The sequence below is a fragment of the Frankliniella occidentalis genome, unplaced genomic scaffold, assembly GCF_000697945.3.
Source record: "Frankliniella occidentalis isolate FOCC.00 unplaced genomic scaffold, Focc_3.1 Scaffold16, whole genome shotgun sequence".
Lineage (NCBI taxonomy): Eukaryota > Metazoa > Arthropoda > Insecta > Thysanoptera > Thripidae > Frankliniella > Frankliniella occidentalis.
The window spans coordinates 849,285-860,018 of record NW_026267146.1 but is presented as its reverse complement, the minus strand read 5'-3'; the positions used below and the strand labels follow the sequence as shown (position 1 = coordinate 860,018).

The 10,734-nt window shown below is 49.2% G+C and overlaps 1 protein-coding gene across 1 annotated transcript; it reads right to left on the bottom strand.

The window, feature by feature from the left end:
• Positions 1-32: 32 nt before the first annotated feature.
• Positions 33-10,263, bottom strand: LOC127748863 (ATP-binding cassette sub-family G member 1-like). Its single transcript, XM_052264173.1, has 2 exons — positions 9,841-10,263; positions 33-552 (listed from the first exon to the last, which is right to left on the bottom strand). The coding sequence occupies exons 1-2, from the start codon at positions 10,016-10,018 to the stop codon at positions 431-433; spliced, it is 300 nt and encodes a 99-aa protein (XP_052120133.1). The 5' UTR covers positions 10,019-10,263; the 3' UTR covers positions 33-430.
• Between the last annotated feature and the right edge of the window lie 471 nt (positions 10,264-10,734).

Here is a 10,734-nt window from a genome sequence, read left to right as displayed (position 1 = left end):
CCTCCCCCAGCGCGCCGCCGAGTCCCCAAAGTATTCGCGAGTGCGCAAAACTCAATACGCTTGGCAAATATTTACACGAGCCTATTCCTGCGAGTAATAAAGACAAACAAGAGACTATTCTCGATTCCAATTTAAATTTTACATGAGAAAGCCAAGGTTAATCCTTTTACCTCTTGCCCAAATGTTACTACTAAAAATACTCTACCGACATAAGTGCGAGACATCCAGGTCACACAACTTTTCCATGCATGACAAAATGTTCGCACTCGCACACTCATTTTTTTGTGTGACATTTTGGCCCGTACATTTAAGTGTTTGAATGTCGTCACACACTTCTATTTTAAGAGTAATGTTCCCAGATGCTAATTAAAGACGAGGTTGGCATAGAGAGCAGGCCGACTGCAAACTGCAGCCGCACGACGACTCATACTCACAGGTAGCCGATTAGAATGTTCATTAGGGTGGTCTTCCCCGCGCCGGACGGTCCGAGGATGCATGACAGCTCCCCCGACAGAAATCGACCAGAAATGCCATTCAGAATATGTCTCGTCTCTGAAAAAGAAAGAGAAATTACAGAATAAAAAGTTTGTTTGTTTACATGAGAGCTCCTGTAAGTTTATCCTCGAATAATCGCTACAGCCGGGCGCGTGCGTGTGTGTGAACGTTTGCTACTATTCAAACCAGAGCAGACTAGAGATGGCCTTGTCTTGCGTAAGAAAATAGACCTTGTGCCTCTGGGCCTCAGGCCTAGGCTATCAATATTTTTTGGGTCATGTTTGATTTGGGAAGATTGCACTCTCTATCTAAATACACAAAAGTAATTTCATACTGAAAGACTTGTTCTTTTACTGTATGCCACCGTTTGAACGCTGTTGCTTTGGATACCGGTTGAGAATTTTTACTTGCTGGCTCTCGCTCGAGCTTCGTCTCAAGTTGAAATAGAGGTAATAGACCGTAATCAACACGAAATAAACGCGTGGCGTTGGCACAGACAAATAAATAAAAAAGCACGTGGTGCAGAGAGCCGTAGTGGACTTTTTATTTGTTTTCTTCCGCCTCTTACTGCACAAATGCGGCGACCCAGAGCGACGGCTGCTATCGCCGTTTTATCATCGAGACCGAAGAGCTGCTACTGTAACCCCCTGCACGGCGGGCCCCAGTGACTGACTGTCAAAACGATATTCATCGTCACAATGTCATTCCCGTCTTTGGAGCATCTTTCCGATATTGTGTCGATACCCCACCAACGGCGTGCGACAAACACCCTGAGTACACATTAAATATTTATGTAAAAGGAACTGTGCTTAATTGTGAACAGAATAACACATGCATAATTATGCACAGATTTGTACCGGCCGATTCAAGACACATGTGCGGGCGGGTTGCCTAGCTTGCACTGCCCGTAAGGCGCCATAGCCCCTTAGGTAGGCAAACCCGCCCGCACCTGCGTTTTCTCTGAATCACCCGGTACAAAATTATGAAAGCATGGTACTTCTAATCACGCACAAATTATTGTTCCAGTGGGGCTCGGTACAAAGTTGTGAACAATTACAAACGAATTTGCAAAAAAAAACCTGTATAAATTCGTGCATGATTATGGTGAGTTTTCCAGTACATGCGTATGTAAACAATGAAGTACATAATCGTAAAGTGTGCCGTAAGAGTGGACCACCGCAGCACCCCACTCCGCGTTGGTGTTTGACACGTTCTGTTATCTCCCACCACGCCACCCGCTACTGCAAAATGGCCAAAAAGACCGCGATAAAACTGGCCGCCTCCGTTATGAGAAGCGCGCGGAAGTGTGGCGCGCGGCTCTCTAGCGCGAGAGGCTGGAGTTGTTTTGAGTTGCCTAATTAGGATTTTAAACACGTTCCTTGCACGGATCACTAAGCGGTTACGCGTCAAAATTGAACCGCAAGGAAAAGTGATAATTTCAAAAATAAAAATAATTGAAATTTGAGCTATAGGACGTTCGAGATTGTCGCATGCTGCCTTTTTTGTTTCTGTTTACTCCGATACAATCTATTCAAATATTCATAATTGCATGAAAGAGATCATTTTAGCGTGTAGAGGAGGTTGTGCCTCCTGATGTTGGCATCGGCAGTTTGAGCATACCTGTCCTTGGCGGGAAGCCGACCCCCGAGGTCTACAGGGTTCCGTGTCGGACAATGGGAAGCACAGCTAGAGTGTGTTGAGAACATGTAGATCCAAACAATTCATTTTTATTTTGACGTCGTCATTTTTACAATGTCGAGGTGGCGAGCGGGGCGCCGGGCGCGCGCGGAGGGAGGTTCACGCCCGCGTCACGCCGAGGCACGGCACGGAAGTGGATTGACCCACTGCCGGCGGGGCGGGGCGCGTCAGGGCGGGTTTATCAGATAAGAAGTTCATCGGTCGGTCGGTCTGTGGGGAAGAGAGCCGGCCGCCCCGCGACACGACCTGCCACGCCGCGCCACGGCCCGCCCGCCACCAGCCGCCTCGGTGTGTTGTCTGGCTGTACGCGCCTAGCACCCCGCGCCGTAGCCCCCCCTGCAACCCGCACCACGCGCGCTGCACCCCGCGCGCTGCGGCCCTGGTGCCCCTCTGACTGTGCCACCCACTTGAAGGTCGCGTTCGCCGCCGTGACCGCGCAGCGCCGCCCCCGCCGTTGCCACTGCGACGGATAGAGCTAATCTCTTCTAGACCTTCCACGTAATCGACGTTTTAGCAAAGAACGGCAAATGCGTAACTTCGTTGTAAGATAACGAATTTTCATAGATTTTTTGTTATTTAAAAAAAAATTGTTATGGCACAATTAAAAATATCTTATTCCCTTGTATCGCGCCTGATGCTGTGCCCAGTGCGCCCCGTGACCCACTTCGATCCTCTTATCTGTGGCCCGCGCCTACGCTCCGCTTCTTCTTGCGCTAGCCGCTGGGAGAAGATTATCGAGTAATAACCAAGTTTTCCTGAAGATTCCTTTCGGATTACTAATGATTGTTTACCTTGCGATGACCGTAAAACTAGCCAGAAGTGCGCCGGACAATAACAGGCTCCGCGGAAATCTCCCGATACGCACTGGATCTCAGGTAAGGTGTGTGTGATCTGGAATGAGAATGTGCTGTTTTGGGAAGTAGATTGTCTTTCTTTTTTTGAGATGAGCACGGCTGCAAACCCGCTTCAACGGTTTTTCGACCACCATGCTCGTTTTTTAGCGTTTAAGCGTTTTTGCCGGTTACACAACTAGGTCTTTTTTTGAGCTCACAGTCCATAATCAATTCAGTTCTGACTTTTGCTGATACACAGGCACTCTGAAAATTGCCGACAGACAGACTCATGAGAGATAACGTTTTTGGTCACAGGAGTAATAGGGATCATCCCAAGGGGGTATAATCTATTAAGTACGCATGTCATTTGCCGTAGCGCCTGGTGGGTAGGCAACATCCTGCTTGCAATGCACGCGTGTGCGGCGGTGTGGCCTACTCCGAGTCTTGCAGGCGTCGACCTAACGTCATATGCCAAATGAGTACGAAAAACACGCATCCCATAGGCTTCGCTGTCGCTCAGCCATTCATGTTCAGCACCTGATTGATCATCTGAGTCGGGAACCCACCCTCGCCGACATCATCACTGTGCTCCGACTCCCAAATAGACGGTCACTAATGCATGCCAAGCAGCAGCGCTGCTGAGCGCGGCCCTATCACTATCCCATCCGCGTCGCGCGTCTCGGCGGACCTCCTCAAAAAGGAGCTGTTTGCTGTTTGCGTCGCATGCTGCCGCACGCGAAGTCGGTCCGCTCTGGTGACGGCCTTCGGGGGGGTCGCTATGCATTACGCTATACCGCACATTACGAGCCAGCGACACCACTCCGCACTCAGGTGGCGCTGCTTGAGTTAAGGAGCCGATGATTATGACACACACTTAAACTACGCCTCGAGTCGATATTGACGTGGATTTTATATTTCCCCCGGTATAGATAGAAGCTATTATCTCCGCGTCTATTTTCCCACACTGACCCTGTTACGCCACCCAATAACTTAACTCCCCCTGACGTCCACGTGCTCACCCTGACTACGGGAGCTGCTGGGCTACAGAGACAAACGTGGGGCGGTGAGTGCAGCTTCTCTAGAAACCTAAGCGTGTATTTGAATGCAGTACCTCCTGCATACCCACATGAATGCAGGAGGTACTGTTTTCTTGGTCAGGTTCACACTAAAACCTCCATACATTGAAGGAGATTAGTGTGTACTACGTCAAGTACACACTACCTCCTGCATACTTGCCAAGTACACAGTGCCTCCTGCATGCAATGTAGGAATGCAGAACGTACTGCATTCAAGTACACACTTGGGTTTCCGGAGTGGTTTGCACCGGTGAGTGAGGATGCGGACGTAGTAGTCCTCACGTTCGGCGGTCAACGGCGAGTCTGCCAAGAACCCCCACCCCTCCATGGGAGGCCCTCCCACTAGGAGGGAGTGAACTGCCATGAACTCTATGTTATGTTGGGGAGGATGGGGGAATGTACTCTTCCCTACACTGCAAATTCAGAGGTTGAGCCACTTGACGGTGCTCAAATCGTTAAATCTCTGTTAACGCCCCAAAGATTTCAGCTCCCCTTTTTAAGCACGAAAATTTACAGATTTTCAAAGGCTTTAAAATCTGATGAGCCTATGGCTCTGAGTGTTTGTCTTCGTTTTTTTTTTTCAGAGTGACAACTTTCAACTAACTGCATCGGTAATGAGAACTGCAGTTGGCAAAGAGGATAAGTGGCTCGAGTGGAGTCGGCGGGATGTCATTATGCGAGAAAAGTTGCAGGTGTGCTCGAGGGCCTCCGACACAATGAGCCCCAGGCCGAGGCCCGGCGCGGTGACTGTCACCCGCACAGGCCTCGGTCACTAAGACTCGACGAGCACTCTGCGCAAGCCCAGCAGACCAATCAGAACGGTAAAAACAGTGCCTGATTTTCTCAGGAAGAGGGTGAAACTTTGAGGAACTCCTCGTGTTTGAGAGAAACACCTTATAGATTTTGAGGGCTGCAGTCGGTCGGCCTACGAGCGCGAAACGCACGTCTTCAGGCCTCCAGACGCGAATCCAGACGGTCGGCCGGCCGCTCCTTGCCTCGCCTGGAGCCCGGTGCAACCAGTTTGGTCCGGCTGCTCGGCCGGGTGCGGGCCTCGCGTCCGTACGGGACCCTTCAGCAACACGACCCGGAAGGAGGACACAGGCACAGATGCCCTACGCTAAACGCGGCAACGAACATCGGCAACCGAAAAAAGCATTTCGAAAATTTGCTATCCTTGCCTCTTGTCTAGCACCTGACTTGAAAGGGGCGTAGGGAAGAAAGAAAACAGCTGCCCTTTCACGGGATCCTGACGGTGCACCCTGAATACTCCGTACGATCCGCCCTAAAGTGCTGGGGTGCATTTTTCTCACCTGCGTTTGTAAAGACCCGGTCAATTTAACAGGATAATTAATTTTGTTAATTAATTGCTGGACAACGACACCGACTGTGAAGCGGCATGGCCGGGTATGCCATGACGCACCAGGAGTATTTTGACTATACTCTCTCAAGCTTGTGTTTCGTTCGATTACTTCCTTGCTGGTGGTCTCACAACTTTCGGTAGTGATTCGGGAACGAAAGATCAATACAAACGAAAATTAATTAACTCTGTCAATTCATAAGTATACACTTTAAATAACGTGTGCGTGGCATACTTTAATTAATGTATGCTAATCTACGCATTTATAAATGTATACCAGCAGCATGTATACTTTAATTAATGTGTACTGTACATATGCCCATGAACACATCTTTTACTGTGTGCATGGCATGAAAACATTTATAAAAACCTACATGGGTAAAGAAAATAGAATGTACACATTTAGAGTGGGCCATGGCGCCTTTTTTTTTTTTTTTTTTGCAGAGGGAGTAGGCAAGGCAAACCCGCCCTCACCTACGTCCTTATCTGAATCACCCGGTAGATGCCCATGTGCGCATTTAGTCACAGTATTTACATGCCTTACTTTAACTAAAGTATACGATGCACCCATTTGTCAGAGTACGGCCAGTTGATAGTCACAACATGTTTTGATGACAATATTGAAGACAATTTGGACGCACGACTTTTTCGTTTAAATTCTCAATCCTTCCTCCCTTTCCCACGAGGCACTCGACAAAATATCTTCCGGGAGGGTTACTGACGGAAGGACAGCACAGGCCAGGAGAGGGCCATTAAAGCCGAAAAACATGGGGTTATTTGCCGATTTGGACGAGTTAGTCACAATTTAGCGCAATTACTCATCGTAACACGACCAACACTGAAGACTTTTTGCGCATCAGCCCACCTTGTGGGCTTTTGTCTCTTTTTTTGTCCTAGTTAAACAAATTCTTGTTACAAATTTACGTTAGCTTGAACAATTTTGGGCATTCGTGTGGAAGGAAGCATGCATTTTTGCCCATAACTTTGACCAAAACGAAACGCAGGTTCAAGTTAGCACAGAACGTTTCATAGATTCCATACTTGTTTTTATGTTTTGTGTATTACGAATGATCCAAATACACGGCGGAAAGTTTCGCAGAGTTGTTGCTGGGGTCGCTCTGCAGTTTGTTTATCCAGAACCAGGGTGTTGAGGAGGCTGCGTAAACATTATTTGTCCGGCGGAGTTCGCAACACCCATGTCGGCGCACCCGCGCCCCGTGCTCTGCGTACAGGACTCCAGTCCGGCCAGCCCACCACTGCCAGGGTCAATGTCACGGCCGGGGCGGGCCGGTGGGGGAGCCTGGCGGAGCCTGCTAGGCCCGTCAAAGCAAGTCGACCACGCGGCGCACCGGCTAGCGTCCGCAGCTTCAGGGGACGCGTGGGGACCGACTCGCGCCTTCAACGTTTACCTACGTGTGAGTCGTATCGTGTGTCAGCTTGCATATTCTCACGTTCGAGCCGGTTATGGGACATTCTCCATTATCACACATAGACAAATGCGCAATCAATTTAAAGCACGGTCATAACAACGTCAGGGGGGGGGGGGGGAGAGAATGAATAGCACACTCAGGCTTTTACAAATGTTGCGCCATTTCCATCATTTTGCTTGGGAATAGCAATGAAACGCTGCCTGTTTTCTCTTTCATTATGGACAAGCTGGGTAGGGTAAATAAATATGCGAGCCAACTGTCAGGCAGGAAGCTCAGACTGGATAGCGGAGACTACATTACTAAATTTAAACCAAGACAAAAAATTAATGTAATTCACTCCTCTCAACTTTCCAGAATACAACAGAGAACAAACCAAAGAAAAGAAAAGAATGGAGGCGCACTCCACTGAGAAAGGTCGAGTCGGAGTGATATTGAAACGATGTCCTTTCGATAAGATCTTACGCTAATTTCTTACTATGGAATTCTCTTCACACTCACCCACACGGAGAAAAATGTTTTGGTTGTTGAACCTAATTGGTGTTTATGTCTGCCCCCTGAGTCACAACAATTAGACGTTTTGATGTGCTGGCTGAGCGCTGAGCGTTTCCACGCTACCCAAACATATCGAATTATACATCAGTACGTTCCATGGATACAACTCAGGCGGCAAACTGAACACCACTTTGGTAACGACACCACTTCCCAGATGTTTGTCCGCGCATCCTTTATAGATGAATATGAGGTGACAAGGTGTGGTGCGGACGTCAACATTTTTGGATAAGAAATGGGAGACCGGGGAGAGGAGTGGAGATTTCCATCCTTTCAAGCCGCGGAATGATAAGCAACACTTGGTGTCCAGTTTTTTTTTATAAATCCATCCTGTGACGCACGAGGAGAGAGGGTAAAGGGGCGAAAGCAGTCGAGTAAGGAGGCCGCGACAACGTTGCCACTACGGTGGGGCGGGGCAGGGCCTCGCGGTCGCGGGGTGGAGCGGGTGTGACAGGACAGGGGTGTCTGGCGCTCGCGTGCCCGCGCATCACGTACAGTCACAGAGCGGCAGTTTGCAAAAGAAAGTCGCAGAATGAAGTTTTCGGTTATAACAGGCGCGTGGACACTGGCAAAACGGGCAAAACAAAGAGCTCGCCTAGGCCGATACTATACTTCAAAACGCCAACGAAACGTCTGTCTTGTCAAAAGCTTGTTTATAAATAACCATTTCTTTCCAATAGACGGTTCCGGCAGTGCCCGTTTAAAGAAGAATTAATGAAATCACCACCGGAAACAGTTCTAAAATACAGGCTAACATCAGTGAAAACTAAAATTGACAGTTACTAGGGATTTAATAGAGGTCATTCACGTCGAACTGCAGTGTCAAATGACAAAAATCAGCGAACTTTAGCTACTGGTTCCGGTCCTGACTTCTTCATTTCTTCTCAAAAAGCGCACTGTCGGAACGGTCTATTTCCCAAATTTTTACGGAAAATGCGGTAAAATAATTCGACTTTTTCCAGGTCGAGTTGCACGTGGTGACAACGCATTGAGATGCATACTGAACGTGCAGCTCGGTTTCGTGAAATATTAACTGAGCCCTTCGGTTTAATTTTCAATCCTCGTGAAATTTACGTTCAAACAAGCCTTACATGCGATTGGGTTCTGAGCTCGAATACCAACACTTCAAAAAGGATTTAAAGAAACCGATAAACTGAACGTACTGGAATAACTATGCGTCGGAACCCTACGTATAAGTTCGTTCGAACGGAAATTTCTCGAAGAATTAGATAGGCTCATCGAAAATAAAACCGAAGAGCTTACTTAGTTGATATTCCACGAAACCGAGATATAGGTACAGCATGCATTTCAATGCATGCGGTAGATACAGCATGCATATGCATGCTGTAGGTACAGTGTGCACACCGTGCATTCTGTTGGATTTACAGTGTGTGATTTTATGGTCGATTTTGGTGTCAAATTACAATAGAATTTTCAACAATAAACTAAAGACAACCGCTCGCGCGACTTAAGACCGTATTCCTTTCTCTTAGTGGTGTCAATAATGGGGACAAAAGATTTACAATTTAGATTTGCACCGTCGTGTATGTTGAATGGTCAGGAAAGAGTTAGGGGCGTCTGGCGTCTGTTTATTTTTTTCCTCAAGTCTGATCGTAGCGACTGCGAGGAGAGCCGCCGACAGCCGCAAGGTAAGGGGTAATATCGGACTGAGTGGCGAGCAGTCGTGTGTGCTGTGCAAATACGGCGGAGCTGACGCGTGCAAGTGCGCGCGCGCGCGCGTTTGTGTGTGTGTGTGTGACAGCAAAGCTGACTTTGACTCATAGTGGATGTGACCGCAACGCAGCGACCCCTCCGACGTCGACAAGCAAATGGGAGTAAAGAGGACTACCGATTTGGCACTTTCCGCTATTTGCCCTGATTAGCAGACTTGTGCGTACATGTATGTTCCATCCGGTCGGAAGGAGATAGTGTGCCGGAAACTAACGTCCCACCCCTAAAAGTCACGAACCCCTGAAGACAGTTTCTCTCACCGGCTCGCCGCCAACATCGAAACCGGCGAGTCGCTTTTCCTCAAAGAGGCACACCTTTCTCCAGACGTAGAGAACATTCCGTGACAATGAAACGCTGGGTCACCTCAATGACAATACCAAAATGCGTTCGAGACCAAAAAGTGCCGTAAGTTGCACCCTAACAAGACGATGTGCGTAAAACACGTGAAAAATAAGGAAAAGGGGGTTACTTTTTCACCCTTTCCGAATGTTTAGAGCCACCGTGGGATGGGATGTGATCTACTCCGGGTCCGGGGCGCAACCACAAATGATATGGCACACCCATAATACCCCATACAATTTCTATACACTATGAGTCGTGAGTATCCCAACTACGCTGCCAACATTCGATTTAGAGCCCGTACTGCGGCGCAAACACTTTTAGAAACTCACCTCCTTTGGCGTTGTGGGTTGTGAACTTGAGGTCGTGGAACTCGATGTTGACGGGCGGCCTCTTGACGAGATTGCTGATGGTGCACTTTTTGGGGAAGGGTGCAAGCTCGGTGGCGGCCACCTGCTGCGCCGGCACCACCTGCACCTGCTGCAGCTGCGTCAGCCTGTCAGTCTCCATGACGGCGTCCTGCTCGCAGCTGAACACTTGCGCAAGTACGCGCGCAGGGCGACGAGGGCGGACTTGACCAACTTGAAGCAGACGCGCTCGATCCGGCGTCGCATGGGGCAGGGCGTCGCGGTGGGACTAAGGACGAGGCTCGGGCCCGGGCGCGTGGCACACTGAGACTCCACTGCTGGGAGGCGAAGCGGCGGGGCGACCGCGCGTGGCAGGCCGGCAGAGGGGACTGAGGTCTGCCCCGGCCGACTGTCGAGGGTCCCCGGGGCCCCGCCCCCTTCCCCCGCCCCCGGCACGCGGCTCTGGCATGGCGTGGGGTGGCGCGGGCCTGCAGACTGGTCCGAGCTGAATTCCGCCGATGTCTATCCCAGACCTTGTGCAGACCGTCCCCCGATCAATGCGACGGAACTTCGCACAACCAAGATAAAACTGCCAATGTGGTGTCCAAATATAATTCAGACCAAATGGTAATATGGGCAATCTACCGTTATCAACACGGATTCGCGGTAAAGTTTCCGGCCCCTTGTCGCAGGGGGACGCTCCCACACTCTACGCCAACTAGAAACAGAAGGCGGAAAGCCGTTCGAGCACGGACACTACTTACTTGTTCATTTTTCAAAAATGCCGGTACACTATGAAAAATTGTTGAAGGTTTTACGGATTATTTTTTTAATGAAGCGTGTCGTAAAATTAAAATTTAAAATTGTAAAATTACAAGA

Coding starts and splice junctions, on each gene's coding strand:
- LOC127748863 (XM_052264173.1), bottom strand. CDS start 10,018: ATGGAGACTGACAGGCTGACGCAGCTGCAGCAGGTGCAGGTGGTGCCG. Junction 553..9,840: donor AACCCACAACGCCAAAGGAG/GTGAGTTTCTAA, acceptor TTTCTTTTTCAG/AGACGAGACATATTCTGAAT.